General features: G+C 31.6%; 5 protein-coding genes and 1 long non-coding RNA gene across 21 annotated transcripts in view; 2 read left to right on the forward strand and 4 right to left on the reverse strand.

Annotated features, from left to right (window-relative positions):
* The window catches only part of LOC122565838, a 74,070-nt gene extending 67,715 nt beyond the window's left edge, over positions 1–6,355 (reverse strand). The window contains exon 1 of one of the 8 annotated variants that reach the window (XM_043722245.1): positions 4,797–6,355. The gene's annotated coding sequence lies outside the window, so the exon portion shown is untranslated. Of the gene's footprint in view, positions 1–2,116; positions 2,249–4,796 lie in introns of those variants that run through there. The other 7 variants (XM_043722241.1, XM_043722246.1, XM_043722244.1 and 4 more) reach the window with 7 other exon arrangements.
* LOC122565846 lies at positions 89–11,003 on the forward strand. Of its 2 annotated transcripts, none has more exons than XR_006316294.1 (4): positions 89–570; positions 6,732–6,846; positions 6,913–7,854; positions 7,911–11,003. It is a non-coding gene; the product is annotated as an uncharacterized LOC122565846 (long non-coding RNA). The 2 variants fall into 2 exon arrangements; XR_006316293.1 differs by having other exon boundaries at positions 7,923–11,000.
* Positions 11,004–11,041: 38 nt separating this feature from the next.
* Positions 11,042–14,533, reverse strand: LOC122565844. Its single transcript, XM_043722267.1, has 9 exons — positions 14,300–14,533; positions 13,817–14,111; positions 13,551–13,693; positions 13,254–13,393; positions 13,002–13,043; positions 12,722–12,930; positions 12,053–12,378; positions 11,777–11,975; positions 11,042–11,154 (listed from the first exon to the last, which is right to left on the reverse strand). Exons 1-9 carry the CDS (start codon positions 14,516–14,518, stop codon positions 11,063–11,065), a joined length of 1,665 nt encoding a protein of 554 aa, XP_043578202.1. The 5' UTR covers positions 14,519–14,533; the 3' UTR covers positions 11,042–11,062.
* Positions 13,945–20,008, forward strand: LOC122565840 (kynurenine aminotransferase). Of its 6 annotated transcripts, XM_043722256.1 has the most exons (9): positions 13,945–14,086; positions 14,302–14,504; positions 17,830–17,969; positions 18,071–18,221; positions 18,416–18,652; positions 18,739–18,982; positions 19,052–19,218; positions 19,301–19,651; positions 19,729–20,008. In XM_043722256.1, exons 3-9 carry the CDS (start codon positions 17,830–17,832, stop codon positions 19,786–19,788), a joined length of 1,350 nt encoding a protein of 449 aa, XP_043578191.1. In that variant the 5' UTR covers positions 13,945–14,086; positions 14,302–14,504; the 3' UTR covers positions 19,789–20,008. The 6 variants fall into 6 exon arrangements, with proteins under 6 accessions (XP_043578191.1, XP_043578192.1, XP_043578195.1 ...); XM_043722257.1 differs by lacking the exons at positions 13,945–14,086; positions 14,302–14,504 and adding an exon at positions 16,777–17,068; XM_043722260.1 differs by lacking the exons at positions 13,945–14,086; positions 14,302–14,504 and adding an exon at positions 17,258–17,412 and having other exon boundaries at positions 17,867–17,969.
* Positions 14,594–17,165, reverse strand: LOC122565842 (E3 SUMO-protein ligase NSE2-like). 3 transcript variants are annotated; one of them, XM_043722262.1, is made up of 6 exons: positions 17,048–17,165; positions 16,094–16,211; positions 15,654–15,832; positions 15,489–15,579; positions 15,246–15,426; positions 14,594–15,175 (listed from the first exon to the last, which is right to left on the reverse strand). In XM_043722262.1, exons 2-6 carry the CDS (start codon positions 16,170–16,172, stop codon positions 15,076–15,078), a joined length of 630 nt encoding a protein of 209 aa, XP_043578197.1. In that variant the 5' UTR covers positions 16,173–16,211; positions 17,048–17,165; the 3' UTR covers positions 14,594–15,075. The 3 variants fall into 3 exon arrangements, with proteins under 3 accessions (XP_043578197.1, XP_043578200.1, XP_043578199.1); XM_043722265.1 differs by lacking the exon at positions 16,094–16,211 and having other exon boundaries at positions 17,048–17,163; XM_043722264.1 differs by lacking the exons at positions 16,094–16,211; positions 17,048–17,165 and adding an exon at positions 15,942–16,074.
* LOC122565845 (UPF0605 protein CG18335-like) lies at positions 19,964–23,710 on the reverse strand. Its single transcript, XM_043722268.1, has 7 exons — positions 21,927–23,710; positions 21,614–21,752; positions 21,404–21,500; positions 21,147–21,322; positions 20,893–21,055; positions 20,279–20,516; positions 19,964–20,100 (listed from the first exon to the last, which is right to left on the reverse strand). Exons 1-7 carry the CDS (start codon positions 21,977–21,979, stop codon positions 20,031–20,033), a joined length of 936 nt encoding a protein of 311 aa, XP_043578203.1. The 5' UTR covers positions 21,980–23,710; the 3' UTR covers positions 19,964–20,030.
* Between the last annotated feature and the right edge of the window lie 398 nt (positions 23,711–24,108).

Below are 24,108 nucleotides of genomic sequence, written 5' to 3' on the forward strand. Positions count from 1 at the left end.
ATATTATACAACGATTACATATAAATATCTACACGTATTATGCAACTTAACTAGTTCAAATTCGATATGAAAAATATGCTCACACAAGAAAAACAAAGATTGAGAATATAGCGAAAAAAAGGAAGTTCGTGAGAAATTACGTAACGGAAAAGATGCGTGATTTGTTAAGCCTGCGAAGCGGCGTTGCGTGCACAGAATCGAAATGATCACGAAGACTTTGTCAGTAGTTTATGAACCGTAGCGATTCGCGGAACTTTCAATGGCTCTTTCGAATTCTAAACGGCGATTGGGTAGCCGGTAATATTGTAGAAAATGAACAGTACGCTTTATAGGTGAAATTTAATGCCCGTTAGAGGAATCGTTAGGCGGGAGTAAGTAGTAGCTACGTGGCGCGTATAATTTCAGTGACGCAATTTTCTGCTTTGCAGCAAATAACGAAACGGTGCGGAATTATTTATTCTCGTTACTGTGGTTAATAGACCAACTGCTCCAAAGAAACGCGAGGTACGAGTGGTACGACCGTTATTTCAAAAAATGGACAGATGATGTACATTTTCTGTGGCATTAGTGGTATGTTTAACTTTTAGGTTTGAATTCCATTTCTACGCCTTTACTATTCATAACTGATTATTTTTGTATTGCTTACATAATTTAGCTCCTTAATGGTTAGTTAATTTATTATTTATATTCACAAGTCCATGTCAGTGTACAATTGTTACGTTTACTTACATAAACGACTTATTTATTCAAATCGTGAAATTACCTATTCAATGTAAATTTTAAAGTAACATGTAATAACTTTATTCATGCGAAATAGAGGATTGTATAATCTTTAGATATCTTAAATTGTTCATTAATGTTTTTTATCTAAAGCAATATGCAACAAACGCATTAAGACGCAAAATTATTTAACGCAATTAAACGCAAAAGAATAAAATTCTTTTCATAGATTAAGCTAAATTACAGAACAAACGTTCCAACTGTTTACAACAAGCTGCAAGATCTCGTATACAAATTATTTTAAACAAATACGCAATTTCGATTCGATCGATTCTGCGCAGATCCCTCCAACGATGACCGTGAAACGATTTACTCTCGCGCCTCTCACCGCCCACTGAAATCGAGGTTTCACGGTATTTTAATTAAAAAACAATACTCGTGCGAAAGAAACGCGTGGGTGTAATGATCAACCTCGAAGAATCACGCACTGATATACGAACACCGTAAAGATCTACGAAGGAATCCGTTGGCCGCTCGTAAGTACACCTATGTACACGTACACACGATGTTGCACGAAAGAAACGACGACGGATCTACCTTGTTGCACGTGGTGTAACGTTAAATATTACCGCGGGCCGGGGATTTAAACGACGCGATGCAATGCGACGCGGCCGGAATCTCCGCGCGCAGCAGAAGTTACGCATGCGTAATTGGATAAAGATCGAGAGAGGTTGTCGCCCCTCGGCGATTCTCGCTGGCTCTCTCTTCCTGAAACATCGCCAAAAGCACCAGGAAATTTTATTGCGGCTGGACGAGCTGAAAAACGATACGCGTGCTCGTAATTTCATAACGCCCGGACGCTGAAAAAGAAAATCCACTTCCCAAAGAAATCGAAATATCTTGTCGCCGTCTGTAATTAACGCTGCGTTTTATTATATCGATCATTTTCCTCCAGTGCAACTCCTTCCGCATTTCGTCAACGTATTCATCAAGATTAGTTTATATTGGTTTATACTGTCGGTTTATGTTCAATAGCGGCAGATACGAGGACGATATTTTTATGTTTTATACAAAATATGGTTATCGTGTGATAATATTTTTAGATTTATCTCTGAAAGATTTACATAATATAACTGATAAACAAAACACTATCATTGACACGAAAGACAGAAGGTTTACTTAATACAATTATATGAAAATAAAAATACAATAGAACTGATATAAGAAAAGAAAACGTTATACCGTCCATAAGGGGAAAAAAGGAGAATATTAGACGACACTATAAAGAAATAGCGGATAACGAGAAAATGTCTATTCGATATTTTCAGTTCTTTAAAAGATGCTACTTTACTTCGCTTAATGACCAAGTTACGTTGAATGCAATTGTATCAATTACCGCGAGACTCAGCGGAAAATGCACAAGCCACAGGTGAAAATGCACGCACGATCCTTGAGCGAACGTTCAATGTTTTATGTCACGATTGAAGATGCCGGAGCGCATAATGCCGTGCTTAAACGGTACTCGATCTAGAGTACTGACGCATGGGATGATACCCGATACAAACCACGGGATGGAAAAACATTTTCTAAATTGACGTTCTTTCTGCGTCATTCGACTTATATAATGTGGTACGTGCTCTCTAGATCATGCGATCAGTTGCTATAATTCAACGCGGATCGCAGTTCTGTACAAACAAGTGTGTTCCTAGTAGCTCTTTATAGAATTTGTCACAATCAGCTGATGAGTATTTATATGGAAGATAGGGTCAAATGCAGGTGACTAAGTGGTTATTAAATTGTCCAAGATGGACAAGAATTGTTACATTTGAAGAAAGAATGCTCGAGATCCTTTAAATTTACAAAAGGACTCTAAGAACTTAGACAGGGTACATATACAATCTGCTTCGTGTTGCGTAACGCACCCTTTCCTAACTATAAGCAGTGTAAAAATAAATCTAGGAAAATAATAGTGTGAAAAAATGACGCATTTCATAAATCTTTTTTCATATTTATAAGATTTTGATATAAATATTGGCCATGAATCGATTAGCATATTCATGTTGTAATCATAACTTCCTACTAGTAGTCTACAATATATAATATTAATGGTCAGCACTACATTTTTCTCTACAACAAAAGAAAACTGTTGTTTTTATTTTTTTGTGATAATTTTATTAGTACAGTAGAGCCAGATATGTTCTCTCTTATATTTTGAATAACTTTTTGAAATATATAAAGGAGAACTATAAATTAGGCACCATTTTCATTTTACGGCAGTAATTCTCAATTATTATCTTACGCACCAGTTTCTCCACACCTCATTTTATGAAACAAAACTATAATTAAATTGAAAATATCTACTTTACTGCCGTAAAATATTGCCATAAACATGAATGATAAATTACTTTACCCACTACTTTCAACGCGATAAATTTGCTACTCTTGCAACTACTTTTCAATTCTGAACTATGATTCCGTAACGCCGCAACACATTAATGCTTCACTATCTTTCAAAGCAAAAAAAAAGAAATCAATATCTATCAGAGCCTATTGCTTCAAAAGTAATTATTTCATGGTTTATTCAAACAATCTTCTGTAACGTTACTAAGAACATTAGTGGTAAATTAATTACTGCATCTAATTTTAGATAATGATTATCGGTCGATTCCTTATCGTAGTCATAGTATGATGATATAATGATATCAATCATTCACGACATAATAATTGTTACACTACACAAATTTTACAAATATAAGTACTACTACAAAGCGACTCATCATACATATTTGACGTATATATGAAATTTACTTAAAACATATCTAACTAACATCTTAATTTAAACAAATGTCTTAATTCAACTGTCTCAGATTGTGCAGCATTCTCGTGACATTTGTCAGTTGTCCTTGACAGACAACCTCAAAGAAAAAGGATACGAACTGTTTCATTCCATTTGCCACGTCACGTGAAATTCTTTATTTAATAGTTCCGACCAAACAACATACTTACTTACTACACGTTACCGTTTAATTTACTACAATGTATGGAAGCAAAAACATTAAAAGCGGCAGTCAAACGCGCAGCGACAAAAGGACCAAGGGTTAAGAATAATGTATTCGATAAAATCTTTTCACTAGGTACTTCCGTTAATTGGTTTCGAATCGATTCCTCAATTTTTGAGGAAATATATCAGAACATTTACTTTATGACAGATTGTTTGTTTCTTTGATAAGACAACAGAGGGTAAATCAAGCGTTCAATAACCTGGATTTACAATATATGATTTTGCATCAAGTATCGCAACCTTTAACACGTTTCTGTAGCCACTTTCACTTTACATAACACGTTTTATGCTGCAGATGTGTTTAGTAATCCAACAATATTCGCATGATTAACATCTATCAAGAAAAAATTAATCCCTCTGTTCATTGTAGCAATAGAGATGTTTGATTTACGTCATAATTAGATTAGTTATATTACTATACCAAGAGCTGGTTAATTCTATAACGTAAATGTAACGCAACTTTGCCATACTCTATTGAGCCTTAAATTTGAGAGCTAGCGCTGCTGAGAACGTACGTACGTCACATATTTAAATTAACTAATTTATTTTCGTATCTTATCAATGAAATTGTAACTATAACTATAAATAAAACATATTTCACGAATCATAACTAGCATATTATCGAATTGTCGTTACGAGAACACAGAGATATCGAAAAAGAAGAAAGAAGTATAATGAACGATAATACGCTGGTTTCTCCTCTATATCGACATCCGACAAAATAAAACGAGTTGCCTCTGTACACACTTGAACCGTGACAGCTGTCAAAAGTGGCGAAGCGTCCACGACGCAACGCAGGCGCGAGAGCGATCATTGAATGAAGGAAGACAGAGAGAAAGAGAATGAAGGTAAAAGAAGATAGAACGGAAAGAGCAAAGAGAGGTGGACGATCGCGTAAACACGCAAGTCTTACGTTGTTACAAGTGAGACGGAAGTAACGAGTTAAGGATAAGGAAAGAGAGAAAGGTTAGAACCGCATAGTGAATTCCGAGTGCGACGGCGCGGTGGTGGATACCTGTCAGCGCACATTCCACGATCCCACAGCGTGCTTTCGCCTCGTCGTTTACTACCACTGGACTTTTGCCTTCCTAACGGCAAGAGTACGTAGTCACATACACCGCCAGTGTAATCCAGAATGGGATTTAAACGCACACACTCCAACTTGTTCATGAAAAAAACGTATCACTTGTCACAATAGCCGGTGGATCGCGTGTTGCTCGCGGCGCGAACATGGCGCACAATTCGTATGGCGTTCACCACTAAAAAGCACAAGCGATAGAACAACAGGGATTCTCTACGGTGTGAGAGGATCTTGAAGGAACGACGCGAACAATGGAACGTGACTTAAGGCTTAAGGACACCGGAGAGCGCGAGAGCCAACTTTACACCGCGGGGTAAATACTAGAACAAAACTCGCTGCTTTCGCCCGCGGAGCGCGGCCGTGCTGGCCAATCCCCACCCGCGCAACGCCGCCACGTGGTACACAGCTTAACCAATCACAAACTGGTTACGCGGGGCCCCCCGGACGTGTTTGTAAAGCCGGCTTGCTACCGATCAGTTTCTTCTCTTCTTCTCTTGTACCGATTTAACATTTGGACACATAAAGGAACACGAAAAGTCGCTTTCTTTCTGCCAATATACTCGAACCGATCCTTTTTCTTCCTCTCGCGTAACAATGCTTCATCGCTTCATGACCAAGAAAATCGGTACGCATGATTCGGAAGAAGAGATTGCAACAGGACTAAATGAAAAATCGACTAAAATATCTTTTCGCTGAGGGATAAACACACTAAAGAAACTCATTGGTATTACATACATCATGTACCGTGGATAACTTTCTGGTTTCTATTACCATAATGCCGGTATGTAACGTTAAAACAACTGGATAAAACGAGAGAACAATATGTGCATTTATAAAATTTTTTAATGATAGGACAATTTAGCAAGATATATCTTAAATTGGTACAAAGATACGCGCCAAAATATTACACTTCCGTTGACGTGTCTTGTTATTTTGCTTCGAAAAAGGGCCACCTACTTCTCAAAATATCTCGTTGTTATCACGAAACATCTCGTTGTTAACTATGCATACGCGACTAGCATTTATTACATAGGTCTGCATACACAACTCAATCGACCTGCGAGCGACTGAATAGATAACTACAAACATTGCCTTGAATCGTGATCAATAAAATCGACTTAAGCGATATGTTTTGTGATTTGTTTTATGAGGACAATCAGATATCTAAATAACAGACTTAGTCATACCTGTTATACCATTACGTTTTCTATCAAAATAAAACAATCAACGTGTATATGAATCAAACTCAGCGGTAAAATGAAATTATTATATACTTTATATTATATATTATGATAACATATGTTGTGATAACACGTGTTATCCAGTGATAAGACATCTTCAGCGTAGAACTAAAAAATTATTTAATAAATCGTCAAAAGAAAATAATTCATATCTTTTTGTAGCGCTTTATAATTAGCTACATAATTAGCAAACGACTAATATTAGAACATTTTGTTTTTCATATTGTGAGTCAATCTTTTGATCGTATTCACGAAAGAACCAAAGATTATTTTGTTATTTACAATATAGATATAAACTCTATCAGCTGATCAATCGGTATAATACATTATATCTGAATACTTGCTATCTATATAAAATCATTACAGCAAACAGTTACCTTCTTCATCCAGATTATCAGCAACTAAATGAAATACTGTCAGACACACATACGCAATGAAATAAGACGATAAAAATATGTTGCAAGGCTTGCATAATTCAATATCCGATATAAATATTGTGACTAAATACAACTGCACGATGTTCATCACAAACGATCTGTCATGTTTTACGCAAGACATAGACCATCTTATGACAGAAGACGCAATACTTCGTTCCACCGAATTTCTAACGGGTAACCTCTTTCGAAAGGAAAGTTCGATCGGTACATCGATCCAGTCATCGAAACGAACGACAGGCGGCTCTGAATTCAACTCGAGAGATCGCAGGATCCATCTCGTGGCCATATGTGTGATGAGAGGAGCAGGTATGTAACGGGCCAGGGGCCACTTATCTGTTGTCCGGTGGAATTTAGTTTCTTTTTTTGAGGCAGGTCACTGACACCAAACGGCAATGGATTGACGCGGCGAGGTCAAGTCCTACGTGCGTTGTCGACAATACTTCACGTTTAAAGGTATCACCAAACATTCCTTGCGGGATATCGCGTTACTTACGCCGATACGGAACCATGATCAATCGTCCGAACCCAGTCTCTGACTATACAACAAAAGATGCAAGTCGTAAATCGTTACGGAAGATGCAAATGGTGTAGCTTATGGTGGTAAACAACATAGCTGTAATACGTCTATTTTGGAAGGAAAGAAAAGTGTTTCGTTGTTCTTCTTTAATTTATGCCGAAACGTATAGTTTGTGGTCTGTCATATTTGAATTAATATTTGCTTAGAATTGACAACTGATCAAAGCCTACGTTCGATGCGCGCGCAACATTACCTACTTAGGAAGTGCTTAGAAAAATATACTTACAAAACTAGTTTTTCTACTTAACATTAATTTTTCAATTTATGAACAACAAGTTTATATTACACGTTGCTGTCATTCATTAAATCAGCTCTCATATGATATCGTAGTTGATCATGTCTAAAGTGTCTCGTACATGTTCAGATATTTTCTACACTCATCTTTTGATGAGTATAATATTTTTATTATACTCGTCAGATGTGTTCCTTTATTTACATAATTTAGTTTTTCTATCTAGCTTTTTCTATTTGATTAAAGAGCAAAAATTTCTAAATATTATTTCTATTATTTCTAATTATTCAAAATAATAATTCTAAGGATTTTTAAAATCGAGGATGCTGATGATTTCATAAAGTGATTTCTCATGAAATATGCATGATATATGCTTCGTGAAAAGCTCATAATAATACATAAGATACATATTCCACAAAATTATCAAAGAATGATGATATGATATACAATGAATTAATGCTGAATAGTAAATAGATAATTACACTCATCTACAAACATTAACCAGGTTGGTATTGTAAAATGGAGTACGAGTTACGTACGTATACACAATACACAATGTAGTGATTTTTACAGTAACCGCTTCTCAGAGCATCTTTCAGAGTCAGAGCGGGAAATGTACAAATGAATTCCTAGCATGAGAATGAAAATAACGGCACTTACTATTAAGATAGAGGTTAGCAATCAATTATCGAAACACCTTGAAGAAGACTTATTTAATTTTTTTCCTCTTTTTCAATATCACGGAATAATTTTTATATGTATGGTAAATATTTTTATATCGTAAGATATGTGAGCCCGGTATGTTGCGTTTCTACTTCTATTTTAATGATATTTTTCCGACTTCATACTAAAATGTAGGAAAGTTATTAAATAACTAATTAAATCTTAGATACAGTAGAAAGTAAATTAATGGTTTCATTTTATCCCGATTAGATAGAGATCAAATGTTATCTGAATATCAAATACTACATACAAGGATTGATTAATAGAATAATAGACTAACACCATAAAATAATAGAATAATACCTAAATAGTAGAATAATACTATTATTCATACAGATTTTGTTAAAGCAAAAATAAAACAGTTTACAACAACTTGCTCGATTAGGTAATATTTTATCCATATAACTGTAATTCGTAGAAAATACGTATTTTCTCGCAAGTTTCTAAATTATTTACGCAAATTTTCAAATACCTACATTACTACTAGATATTATACTATTATATTGTTACCTAATACTAGATTTTATTAACTTCTACTTTTCAAACTTGACCATTGTGAAAAGGCTCGTCAAAAAAACAGAATAACATCTCGATATTTCGCCTTCCAAGTGATATAATATTATTCTGTAATTCTATTGCTAACTGATTGAGTTCTCTTGCTAAAAGTAACACTCTTAATATCATTAACTTTGGCAGCAAGTTCTGATGAAATGATGAGCTTCTCCGAACTAATGTTTCCTTCAAAGCAATATCCGACTCCGAAGAACCAATATGATCTTTTCTTTGATTATTAATCTATTTGAAAATTGTGTCACATCCAAATGATTATTATCCCGAACGATTGTTACTTTGCATTACAAATCAGTTTATCTATAATAGACATTTAGAAATGGTGAAATATTCTCATTACATATGTTGTATGTATGTATATGCTTCATTTCTCGGCAAACGGTTGACGACCGCATGAATTGTTCTAATTAAGTTGATCAGATCCAATTAAAGACTCTATGCCCCTTCGCAGCTAATTCCTCCCTTCTTCGATTAAAGGGAGACAAATATACTTGTATCAATTAATTATTTTTTCAGTTATGAATGACTTTTTGATAAGAGAATCTAGAAATGCTTACACTTACACAGATGTTTCATTGTTGAGTTTCCTAAATTTTATCAGAAAATTTTTCGTTAAATTATCAATAGCATATGATAAATGGTAATGGCAACGATTATGTAAAAATCTGAGGTAACAGTAAACGTTCTCGCTAAATATGTATGTCAGGCTGACTAAAATCTCCCACATATATTTCAACGCGAAACAAACACAATCCTTTCATTTATCACTTCCTGAAATCTGATTTCAGTTTTACCTTAGTTTTAAATTTCTGCAAAATTAATACTAAGTTTCAGCGTGTGTACACAAGTTACACGTTATAAATATCCCAAATAACATCCTTGATTGAATATTTCGCTGAAGCTGAAAGATTTCATACTCGAAATTTAAATACAGATGAGAAACCATTATACAGAAATTAATTGTGCTTTCACTGTGCTGTGCACAATCTGTTCTTCATCACTTATTACTATACTAGCTGCCCGTGCGCTACTTTACCCGCATAGTATTTATTTTTATGACAATTTATGTTTATTATTCTCTGTTTGAACACCTTTTAAGAGTTGAATTTCAAAAAATGGTCGGAAACGCATTTGTTTATTTGTAATAAAGAGTTTGTTTGCCGATTTTCACATTCCCAATTTTAATAACTCATTGGATAAGGAGTTAACATTTTATCCTGTTTTTACTCCTTTAAGGTCCATATTTCCAAAATCCTTCTTTACTCTACATCTACGTCACAGAGGAAGTACATATACCGTTCAAATTTCACGTTTTTGAACAAAAATAAATAATTTGGAGGCAAGAATTAAACTACGTATGAAAATAAGTTAAAAATATAGAGTGAAATTTGTTCACAAGATTTGTTTTCGACAAAAATGAACTTGAAAATGTATTATGCGCGTGTATTAAACCAGTTTTTAACTAAACATATTCAACATTTATGGGCTTGAAAATAAAGCCTTAAACGAAAATATTTTATTTTATATTCTTGTCTTATTTTCTCATGTATACTAATCTCTTGCATATTTTTTCCATATTTTTGACTTATTTTTTCATATAGAACCGGCTTGTAGCCAATTGTACCACCGGTTACGAACCACCCTGTATAGTTTGCAGATTTTTATGCAACTTCATATTTTTATGGATAGAAATACAAATACAAATGGAACTGAAAACGAGATTTGTTCCGCCCACTAAATATTACAGAGAGCACATTATTGCAGATATTTCTGCACATTATGTATCTACATTTTATACATTTTTACACTTTTAAATTTTCCGTAAATGCATAAACACCTGCAGTTTATTTATCAGATATAGTAAAAATGTATCGAATACTAATTATAATGAAAAAACTCTAAATATCTAAAGATTTACGACAGACATGAAAGATTGGGAGAAAACTCAATGTGAGATAGTTAAGGATTCACTTTCTCGGGTAATTTAAATTCATAGTGAAAGTAGCTATCAAAAACGCAGCACTAAATACATGTAAGAACTTTGCAGCGAATAAATATTGTAATTAACTGGTTCTTTGATTTGCTTGAAGAGATACAATACAAGAAAGTCATATATTTACGTACGCTATCTGAAATTAGAAGAAGATCGAATCATTTTATCTCATAATTACTCATCAGTAAAATAATAACTCACAAATCTGCTAAAGGAATCAGATCTACGGTAGGAGTACAATTGTATATACACTAAATACATATACATAAGGATTATAAATATATCACTCTTTGAAATTTTGTACTTATAATTTTATTAAATTCACTTAATTATATATATTCCTTGTCACAGAACGACTTCTACTTTGGATTAATTACTTCTCTTCGAACTAAGAATAGTTATCTTCTATCTTTATTCTGCTAGCCCGCTAACATTCAAAAAGCCAGAATAAAATGGACAATGCTATCAATTCCAAGGATAGTCCAATTGTTAAACCGGATGATGTATTTTCCCTGGATTCTAGAAAAAAATAGTAAATTATTATAGACAAGAAAAGAATACTAAATATTATTGATTTCATGCATTTTTGATCGAAACATACAACAAATATATATGCTTATAAAAATTCGTAATTATTTGAATAGTGGTAAATTGGTAAAAGATATTTTTTATAGTAGGAAATTATTAAAAACGAGAATATTTCTTTTATAAAAGAAATACTGACATGATCTTTTATAATTGTACAAAAACATTGGCGGCATTATATTAAAGATATTGATAATATGAAAACAATTTTTCTTATATCGTTTTCAGAACTAAGAAAATAGAAAATTCATAAAGACTATTATATGAATAAATTTATAAACACATTTATAACCTTTTTTTCTAAACTCCGTGGTTTCAAAAAGTCATACTATGAAAGTATGCTGAAATTGCTGAAAATTCAAATCATAAACATTATCGGAATACAAAGGGTGAAACCCTGATTGATTATCTTATGTATATATATATAGAGATATATATAGAATTTTTCTTCTGGTATGGATATATCTAAAAACATCTTCTCTAGAAGTTAAAAGATACATAGCAACGAAGGTAAGAATTTCTGAAGATTATTCTTCTCCGACCGATTTTTTCTCACCATAATCATAATATTGCAGTGGTTCCGTGGATTCATCCTCACAGTCTTCCGTAACGGATCTGACCTTCATAGAACCCTTCCTCTCGGGTTCGTTGACCTCTTGCTTACCCTCGAACGCAATCGCCGCATAATCGAAACTCGCCTCTCGAATATGCTTTCTGGGGCTCCGGCGACCCTTCGCGGAGCCTTTGAGCCCAATCTAGAAAAACCCAGGAAAAGATTTATGCCTAAGTACTAACCATAATCGTAATAACGCGCTGCCTCCGACTCGTTCACCATCTCGTCTCTGTTCTCCTCGTCCTCCTCGTCGTCGTCATCCTCGTCGCCCTTTTCATCGTCGACACCAGTCTTGTTATCGATCCCTTCTTCGTCATCGTCGTCGTTGTCGCTGTCATTGTCATCGTCGTCTTCGTCTTGGTTTGCATAGTCGGCATCATCGCCTAATCGACTTCTCAGAACGGAACGATTTCCACGGTTGCGTTTAAAGTTTTTATTTGCCAGTCTATTTTCGCGTAACACGTACTCATCCTCATGATCAGCAGCATGGGCATATAAGAGATTACGCTGTATCGCTCGCGCTGATTCCGAGGGACACAACGTGTCTAGAAAATGGAATATCGAGATAACTGGTAATTTATGGTAGATCGTTGTAAAACAAACAAAATTTGTAAAATGAAAATAAAATTGTGATACATGAATCTTAATAAATATTAAAAATTAATCTATATAAAGATAAATGTCTTTAAATAAATTTATAGAAAAAAAAAAAAATATATATATATAGAGTTATATTGGAAGAACATAATATATGTATGTACATCATATTAAAGCTATTGAAGGCATAAAATTTATTATTTGTTAATAAATATTAACTATTTATTAGTTTATAATCAGTAATTTTCAATTTTGGTATTATTAGTACTACATATACTATAATATTAGTACCTTCGAATCTTTCACGAGCATCATTCTCATAAGATTGGTCAAAGTTGATGTTATTACCAGGATCAAGTTCTCCTTCGAAAGTGAATGTCCCAGTGTTGCTTAAGATACACCCTTCGGTAGAAATGCAAGGTTCTGTGAACCTGGCCGCTCTCATAATTCCATTGACGATGTTTACCTCGCAGTAACATTTAACGAAGCTATCTGGACAGCTAGAAAAGTTCACACCTTTCATCGTGATCAAGAAATTCAAGAGAACTTCCTCAAAAAAGCGTTGGCTCACCAAAACGATCCTGGACCGATGCAGTCTATGGCTGGTTTTCCTCTGAGAAATATAACGAATTACACCATCGTGTATTGGCAGAAATGATAAACTTTAATTTACAAAAATTTAGAGTACTTTCTATATGAATATGAGTATCTACTACACGTTGTGTGATATGTTATCAGATTTAATGGGAAAGATTAATACGTTATTTAAGCTTATTTGTAATTGTCATTTATTATACATGTGTTAACTTCAATTTTTATTTACGTTGCTTGATCTTGACATGATGCAATGGCTACCATAAATCCTTTACCACAAGTATTATTACATTTTGGAGAGGACCATCCCGTCCATAAGGAGTTAATTTCCGATGGAATGGAAGTTGAAGGCCCAATTTCTTCGCAGAACTTAAAATTTCAAATTTAGAAAACTATAATTAAATTATAGCCAATAGAAAAAAAGGAAAACCTGTTTTTTAAAGTATTTCAAACATTCAATTATTATTGTAATTTACTATTATTAGTGTAATTAGTTGTTACATTACTTAAAATAAAATAACAGTACTGGTTGTCTCTGATGACAGTTCGAGGCGCATTGAGGGGTGTGTATTCCTTTGATTGTGGTCGCGGTGCATTGTGCAATGCCACAAACCCCACGTGGTGAACACAAACTTTCTGGTAGAGGATTCAAAAAACACGTTGCAAATCCTAAACATTATTCTTATAATAAATATTTAAATCTTGGACAATTTTTATTTCATGTATTGCGTTGTACAATTTCTCACAAAATTTTTATTTGTAATTTTTTCATTAGTAAAAGTATATTGTAACCTTTGGTCTTATACAATTCTTGGCCAGCTAAAGAAATGGAACAGTTACAGCTTGAAATATTTTCGACGAGCAAAGTGATATCGCATAATCGCCTGTGAACTCTTGCACTTGTGTTTGAATATGGAGTAGCTTCGTTAAAAGAGCAGTCCGCTTTTCTCTGTCTTGCCAGTTCGGGTGAGCACAAATCCCAAGTGTGAAGAGTCAAACAAGGGCAAATCCCGAGGAAAAATTCACCGATCCCAGAACTATCGAGAACTTTTGATTCGGAAGGTATGCTACGTAATTCGACGAACAACTAAATATTAAATAGAACTGTATTGCATGAAAGTTTAAGCTTTGTTAAAGTATTTTCTTCAAAGTTCGAAACTATTGTACAGTTATAAAAATAGTTCCTTTTCTTTGTTTCTATTATGCAAAAGTACATTTTGTATTGAAATTGTTTATAAGGAAGAAACTATTTTGTATGAAATATTTTTTGCTTACAGCACAAAATCCTTCTCCGATTTCTACGAAAGCACATTGTTGCAGATGCAATTGCCGTACCCAGCGTGTTATATCGTAATTCGGCGATTCGTTTAAATCTTTGCCTATTAATAAAAATGGATCCCAACTATTGCTGTCCACATTGAGACCATCAACGATACGACGAGCTTTCCCACGAGAAAGAATTAATACTGTTGATAAGAACGTAAGTATAAACATAGCCTAAACGTTAACATCATAGATTGATAATGATAAAAGTTGCGGGACAAACAAATATGTAATTACTTGAAGTTGTTTCGTTTTCAATAATTTATTGGTTCTACGTGTACTATACATTGTTCTCCAAAAATATGAAAGACATAGAAATTTTATGAGAATTTTATTTTATAATCTTTTATATAAAAATATTTTTCTTTTGATAACAGTTTTATAAACATAAATTATACATTCAATTTATTTGATAAAAAATACGCTATATCTATACTACTCTAAAAAATACATTTTTAAATTGCTATTTGTTACCTAAAATAAGTTCTCATAACAATGATTTGGCTTTGAGCCAATATTCTTACAGAGTTTTTAATCACAAAAATATGTTTGCAATGCGAAATACACCACATTAAATCACGTGTTGTATTCAAATACATGAAACATCATGTGCAGTTTTTATTTTTGTTTTAATGATGTGCAAACATTAAATCTTAGGTCATATTTATCATGTTGAAAAATATTGTATCATTTAAATATTTAATTCGTAATACATTTATCACAAAACCTTATTCTGGATGTTTCTCTAGATATGTTTTTGTTACAATGTCTGGACGAAGTTGCGAAAGTTGTACAAATTCTGTACTTTTGCAACCTATGACAGGACATCTGTAATTACAATGCATAGTTAAAACTATTTACGTGTGACAAAAATGAACTTTATTAATAGAATATTTACCTTGTCTTCTTATTAATTTTCAATAATTGCATAATACTTTCTTGATCATAGGTATGACCACATATAGTATTCTTCACAGGATCTACAATTCTCTTCTTAGAGATTGGGTCAATTACATTTACATAGCCCCCTTTTAACTGTATTTCTGCATCTGTATCATTTTCTTTTTGTGCTATTCCATCTGTAATTCAAAATGTTGTCATTGATATAAAGTATTTATTATATGTACAAATTTAAATGTACCTAGCAGTGCTTCTACATGCTTATTAAATTCTATAAGTTTCTCATCTTTCGATGTGTCATTATCAGTTTCAGAGAGAATTAGTCTATATTCCTAGAACGTTAAAAATATATTACTTTCTTAATATTATTAAATATATTTTATAATTATTTATATTTTGTAATTACAGTCAAGCGATTTTCAGTATTACTCTGCTCCATATGATAGTCATCATTATCATCATCATTATTTAAATTTAATAATTGATTCTTCCTTTCCCTGAATAACTTTAACTTTTTATCTTGAACACTATTGTTGTTTACTATATATTTTAGTTCTTTTAACTTCTCGTCCATTTCATTACCTTCTGTAAATATAAAAATATAACCAAATTAAATATGGTTATAGGTTAAATTTACCTTTTTTAAGTATAAAGTGATGAAAAGACTAAATTATTTTATATCATATATTATTACAATAATTTGATCAATGAAGAATAATGAGAAGATATTCCGAATCTTTTGTAACCATTAGAATTTATAACTATTTAATATTCTTGTAATGTTTGAGGTAATGGGAGATTATAGATATGTATTATGAATTGGATTACTTAACCTTATACACCTACCATAATAAGCAATAATATTAGCAGCAGTTTTTGTGTAAGCATCATATAATTCTTCAATTATTTGTTGAGATTGCGTCATTCTTAATAATATTTCTCCAATATCTTTCTAATTGTATTTCTTATATTTCAGAAAATTTTTATATTATACTTGATTATACTTATATTATACAAATACTTTCACGATGAGTATTATTTATTCTTGCACATAACTATGATTATAGATAAAATCATATAAATTGAAATCACAAAAATCAAGACCTTCAAACTACCTACTTTGTTTACAATTTAAACTATCTTAATATCGTTAGGTAAATATAAAAAACATAGTTAGGTAAATTTATCACAAGATATAGCTTTTAGCAGCTTTAAATGCCTTTCACTTCAAATGCTGTATGTTTTTCGTATCTCGTTTGTGTTTCAAACACGGTTTCAAATAAACATTTTAAATTACCTTGATTTACTTTGAAAGAAATTATCAATTATTTGCTTACGTAGTTTACCGAATGTACATATTATACATGTGCAATAGTAAAATACTACACTATATATAGTATATAGTATATACATAGTATATAGTTTGTGATTTCTGATTTATATCTTTATCTTGATTTATATTTGTATCAAATTTAAAGATGAGGATTATAACTTTTTTTATATAAAATATTAAATATCTAAAACATTTTTAACCTTTGGACTGTAAATTTTTTTATCCTCAAACTATAAGCGTGGATCTTTTATTTTCGATGCAATTTTCAGTAATACTTGTATAGCAGCTAACACTTGTTTAAAAAATTCCAAAAAATTGATATAACATCTTTAAATGTTCTAAATTAAGGTTATCATAGAATTTTTTGCCAAATAATTTTTTTTAGGTGAGAGAAAAAAGATTTTCTATCTATTACTTTGCGAGAAATTCTTAATCCTGTCAAAAGTACCCGAACACACAATACCCACCTATGCAGTTTAAGGGTTAAGGTTGTATTAAATTATCATTTCTTCAGTAGCATATTAATAGACTAATTTTGTTTGATTATTTTGTTTCATATTGCGCATGCATACAACTGATTAAAATATATTACTATAATACTGGTTAATGTAATAACTAAATTACCAATAACACATAGTAAAATTACTATATAAATCTAGAAATTTTATTTTTTAATAAACAACTTGTTGCATAAGCATACTATTTTGATAAAAAAATGGCCATAATCATAGTTTTATCATTACAAGTACATATTTTGTAACTTTCCAATTATACGTAATTCTACTCGGTAAAATTGGTAATGTAAGCCATAATCGTTAGTGTATGTCATCTGGTAAGAATTTAATGTAATTATATCAGATTATGTTTATGTTTAGATTAATAATATTTTAATTTATAATTTAATATTAATGTTTAAAAATATATAATACTTCTTTTACGCTGTTTGATGCACGTCTAAGGTACTCTCATGTATTAACATTATACGAACTATCTTTAACAATAATTTATTGTAACTACTACCTGTTAGATTTTTTTATCATATGTAACTAATAAAATGAAAAAAATTATGCTTAAAATATGTAGATATAAAATCATAATTTTCAAGTATAGTATTCTCAATTCTTTTATATGTCATTCTATATTTTTTTATTATATAATTTTTTAATATAAAATTTTAGGGCAATAAAGCAACAAATTTATCACAAAGTATAGCATTATTTTGTCATTCATTGTTTGTGACTATTTTTAGATGTTTACTAAAATTTCTTTGTCTACAACTGTTAAAGTGTCACTTTCTCTACCCACATTAAGAAATATACGAAGTTATTCTGTTATGATGAGTAAATTTGACCTCCCTGATCGCTTAAAAGGCAATGATAAATCAATATGGTAAATAACATTTCAATAATGAGATGTATTGAAAATTTTAATACATATAAACATATATATAAGTACTTATAAATACATATTTTTAATTAATTTTATTTTAGGGTAGAATATATTCAGTTGGCTTTAAAATATAAGCCCCTAAATTTAGGACAAGGATTTCCAGATTTTTATGCTCCAGAAAATATAACTAAAGCTTTGGCTGCTGCAACTACAAGTGACGATCCTCTATTAAATCAGTATACCAGAGGATTTGTAAGTATTTTCAATTTTAAAAAGAAACACAATAAATATATTCTAGAGCTATTAAATGTTGGCCATTAGTTATTTCATCACATCCATGATATTGTTACTGAATTTTTTCACTTTGCAATGATTTTAAATATTTTATATAGGTTCATGTATCTTATTTATAGATTGGAAATTTTCAATATACTCCATCATTTTAGGGTCACCCACGTTTAGTAAATGCTATTGCAAAATTGTATTCGAAGCTCTTAAATCGTACTTTAGATCCAAATAAGGAAGTTCTTGTAACCTTTGGTGCTTATGAAGCATTATATGCTACGTTACAAGGTCACACAAACCCTGGTGATGAGTGGATAATTATTGAACCTTTCTTTGATTGTTATGTACCTATGGTTAGATCTGCTGGAGGAATTCCAAAGTTTACTGCTTTAAAACCAGTAAGTAAACTATCAAAGTATGTATACTATTGATATAAATGCAAGCTCTTTATACATATTTACATTATGTATTTTGTATTCCAAAGAAAAGCACAAAAGGATCTCTTTCTTCTGCAGATTGGATATTTGACAGACAAGAATTAGAAAATCTTTTTAATGAAAAAACAAAAGGAATAATCATTAACACTCCACATAATCCTGTGGGAAAGGTTTTCACTGTAGATGAATTACAGTTTATTGCTAATTTGGCTAAAAAGTGGAACACCCTTGTTGTGTCAGATGAAGTATATGAATGGCTTGTTTATGAGCCATATAAACATGTTAGAATTGGTAATAGTATTTGATAGTATTAATGTCATTTCTATTAATTATTTTATTTAAATGATGAATGTATCTTAGCAACATTACCTGATATGTACGAACGTACGATTACCATTGGATCTGCTGGTAAAGCATTCAGTGTTACTGGGTGGAAAATAGGATGGGCCTATGGTCCGGAAAATTTACTGTATAACTTAGAAGTTATTCATCAAAATAGTGTATATACATGTAACACACCAACTCAAGTATGTATAGAATTATTAAATAAATATTTATTGTAATGTACCTTATTAGAATTGTTTAAAATTATATTTTTTAACTTTGTAGGAGGCTGTGGCTATTGGATTCGAACAAGAATTAGAAAGATTTGGTCAACCTGACTGTTATTTTGTGAGTTTAGCTAAGGAGTTGCTACCGAAACGAAATTATATGGCTAAATTTCTTAGCGATGTAGGAATGATTCCAACAATTCCCGAAGGAGGATACTTTATGGTAGCTAATTGGTCAGCTTTAAAAGATAAAGTACGATTAGAAGAAGAAACAGATGAGAATAAAGATTATCGTTTCACAAAATGGATGACGAAAAATGTTGGAATTCAAGGAATTCCCCCATCTGTATTTTATAGTCCTGAACATAAACACTTAGGGGAAGATAACGTAAGATATTGCTTTATAAAGGTAAGAACAAATTCGGCATAGATAATATCGAGCTCCTATTTTCTTTATATTTATAATTGATTTCTTTTTTATCATAGAAAGATGAAAATTTGAAAAAAGCAGCTGATATTTTAATGAAATGGAAAGATCAGCAGTAGTAACAACTATATTTATCTATAGTTAATAATTTTGAGATAAAAAATCTAGCATTTCCGTAGAAAATTGTCCAATTACTTAAATATCAGGTATTATCTTTAAAAGTTATTTTAAATTATATTAAATTTTGCTATAATATGCAGTGGGTAATTTTTCATTTATATACAGTCTGTACAAACGCATTGTTATTTTTCTTGTATTAAATTCTTATTATGCATAAGACTGCTTTCTTGTATTTTATATTTTATGCAGAGAAATCACCACGGAGCCATCTTTTCGCATCTTTAGTGTCAGCTCCGAAAGTTTTGCCGAATCTAAATGAAATATTTAATATCTAAATAAAATTTTTTAGGTATACATACATATACATGTGTATAATGTATAAAGATCAATTTTTTTATATTTTCCATATTTTTCGGAATATTTGCGATGAGAAATTAAAATAAGAACCATAAAATAGAAATAATAGCATAATAAAGTAGAAATGATTACCTGAATGTTTCTCCAGGAACATGTCCAAGATAATTTGGAAGCATACCAACATGTTTATGGTAAATAATAGTGGGTTGAATTAATAGAGGTGGATCAGGTCGTGAAATTGTTACTGGTGCCCATTCTGTACTTTGTCGTTTTCGATAATCAGATGTAAAATCGCAAAGGGCGCTGTTAGTAGCCGGAACGTTTGTTTTTCCAAAATGCGCATATCCGTATGGTATATGACCGCCGTATCCTGCAAAAATACAATTAAATGTTTGAAATTTTATATTATAAGGAAAACTAATTAATATTTATCTTTCTAACTTTAACACTCACTTCTTGCATTTTCTCGAATGAAAGAATATCGCATTCGTTTTTCACTATCCGTAAGATTCATCTGTACTACTATTTATTGTTAATATTATTTTACAAATGATATCGCGTATTTGTTATATATCTGTTCGTTAATTCATTTTATTAACAGGTCGAATTTATGGAAGTCATTAAAGGTTAAAGATTTCGTGAAACAGTTGAATCATACGGAACGATGCTTATGTAAGTTTTATACTACATATAGAATCATTCGAAGACAAGTTCAAGCTAATAATAACGTGACAAGATGGACTCACGACTGATAAAGTATTTTTGCGGATTTGCATTGTCCATAAAGTAAGGGGATGGAGAGTGATCGCTGGGTGTTTCGTGTTGTTCGTCCAGAAATAAATTCCTCGTTACACCCACGCAATCAGGTCGAACTGTTAGCATAGGCAGTTTAAACTCACTTTTTATGAGCTATATAAGAAATTTAAATATGATTTCATTATTGCTATCCTTCCCTTATTCCCTTATTTTAACTAAAAAAGAAATCGTATAGGTACTTTACCAAACGATCCTCTAAATTTCTTGGTTCACCCTGTCCAGCTTGTATATCTATAATTCGTTTAAGTTCATTAAGAGCCGCTCTACTTCTTAATTGTTGTCGTTCAAATTCGGCAAGTCCTTCTGTAGCCAACACCGTGTATCTTTGTCCATTTCTGGCTTTTAGTTTTGGAGTAAATCCTAAAATAAAACATTTACATTGCCATTAAACTGGTACATTTACCCTTCTCTTTAATGTTTATTTTCATTCCATATATGTACCTTCGTAACTTGGTGTTATAGGATGAATAAATATAGGGTCGGTCCTTTTGTATCTAGCATTTACTACGTCTATGTCATTTTTCGGTGGCCTCTGGACCTATAGTTGATTATAAATAATTATAAATAATATATTATTTTAATTAATTTAAACTTATAAACAGCATTGATTAAAGTAATAGAAACAAGGACTATAAAAATATTGTATAATACCTCGTAATCGTCGGAGATACGGTTCGATAAAATGAGGGTCTCCGCATGATTCACTGTAGGATCAAGAAGCACTTTGTGCGTAAGATTTCCATACGTTTCACCACATCTGTAGCGATATTGAGGACAATATCCGGCATATCTAAAACGGACCTTTATGAATGTAAAAGAGGTATCAATGAATATAAAAGTTAAAGGGTAATAATATTTTAAATATTTCTTACTGTACTGTACTATTTAGGAAACGTATATGTTACACTTTCGAACGTAATGTATTTATATTTTATATTTAATACATAAACGCTGCATTATTTACCCTGGAATAAGATGTGGTTCCGCTGTGGATAATAATTCTGTTCCAGCAGACATTTTTCTGTTATATATTTCCTAATGATACGTTAATTTAATTAAATGCATTATCCAGACTAAGTGGAATTTAAATTATTTCCATGTACAGAAATCTTTTCTTTTATACATTAATTTATGGGCATGGCTACCGAAAGGTTATACACTGCATTTCAGCAAAGTAATGTCTGAATTTTGCTTTAGAACAGAGCTTATTTTCCGAAACTTGAAACAAATGAATTTTAATCGTTCGTTTTTCATTATATTGAGACGCATCAACTGCCTTACTTATTAGCAACTGTGTTTGGTACAATGGATCTTTGTGACTGTGCACGTGAAGTGAGATACCTGCTTGGGAACCGTAAAATTACTCGCACGATGTATAATTTAAACAACACTTTACGTTTTCGCTTTTACCACGAATACGTTGGCATCGTCAACTCTTTTTATTTCCTGACATTTTTTTGTACAGTTTAATTTTACGCGACGAATAAGCTGTTTAATAAAGAAGAATTACTTACTGAGTGTTAGTACGATTCAGTGCTACGATATATGTACATACGAACACGTATGTACATATGTACATGTATGTACGTATACTTCGCATCAATATGGAAACGCTATTTAATTAATTTATTTTAAATAACTATCACTATCAGTTGCAATCTTATCAGTTTATCTTTGATTAAAGTAGCAAGGCGAAATTCCACCGTTCGCTACTTCATATCTGAGTTCCAATATTAGAATATACGAATCATAAGGTATATTGTATCATGTTTTCTTACGATATTTATATATATTACACACGTAACAGATGAAAATAGACACCACAGTTACTGTACATCATGTGTTTTATAATCATGTGTAATAATTATATAATTACAAACAGGAGAAATTAAACCGGAATTATACAATTACCTATAAAGTAGGAGAAATCCTACAATATATTAAAACACTCGATCAAACTTTTCTGAGTTTCCTTTATATTATTTCCTTCATATACATTTTCATATTCCCTCGTGAGCTATATTGTAACATTTAAAAGCGAAATTTATTGCAAATTCGTTTTATGAACGATAATAATGTACCTTCGTAATCCATTGAGCCAGCACGGCTCAATAAGAAGCATTATATATATTAATAATTTGTGATGAAATGAATTTATTATCAATATTTTAAGTTTGTTATTAAAAAATATTAGTAATTTTTCTTATTTTATTAATCAAATTTTCGCACGGTAATAGATAGGAAACCCTCCACAAAAGAAAAAGCTGTGCAAAAAAGAAGTTGATTTAATTAAATTAAATTGACACGTATATTGAGTATAGTTTTAGATCCATAAATCTAGTTCGTTGAAATTATATTAGCTCGCGCGTGTTTACTTTCCACGCGTATCTCCATCATGTTTCAGTCTAACGTTTAACTGGGCAATTAGTATTATTTCATATGCAATTACTAATTACATCAATATACATGATATAATTATTCTAAATTGTGTAATAAATAATATGAGTTGATTGGCTGCGATCACGATTATACGATGTAGTTAGAAAATTTATTAAGTAATTTTATGGTAAATTGTTATCTCGTAGCTTTCTGGATAAAGTATCCCGTTTAAAAATTTTAAAAGTTATTAAATATTTATATATATTTGTAATTAAAGTAGTATGGTGACGTATTTATGGAAAATTTAAATATGCAAAGATGTACAGAATGAACGTAATAAATAAAACTGGACAAAATATTTGAAGTAAAATACTCGTTACAATATTTAGAAGGAAAAACAAATCTCTATCTAGGTTCCATTCCTGCAATTTAGTACATAAAAAATATGAATTTTTATAAACATTCGCAACCCGGTAATCCTGGTTTTATTTCGTTGTCAATAAAAGCCAATATTCGTCAAAAACATTTGCGTGTGAATCAACATCTCTTGGAGCTTACAATACCGAGAAAAACGAAAGTGGAAGCCTGGTGATTTAGCCATTTTCTCGTTAACTGCCATTACACTTGTACGCAGGATTAATTATCGTGAAGCTTGGGGCAGTTTGACTTCACTGTGGCTTTTCACGGAATAACGAATTAAGGGGCCCACTAATTGGTCGTCAAAAGGGCCATCTAACAGTCAAGGGGGGAGGAACGAATTTACGCGA

Source organism: Bombus pyrosoma, linkage group LG3 (genome assembly GCF_014825855.1).
Source record: "Bombus pyrosoma isolate SC7728 linkage group LG3, ASM1482585v1, whole genome shotgun sequence".
Lineage (NCBI taxonomy): Eukaryota > Metazoa > Arthropoda > Insecta > Hymenoptera > Apidae > Bombus > Bombus pyrosoma.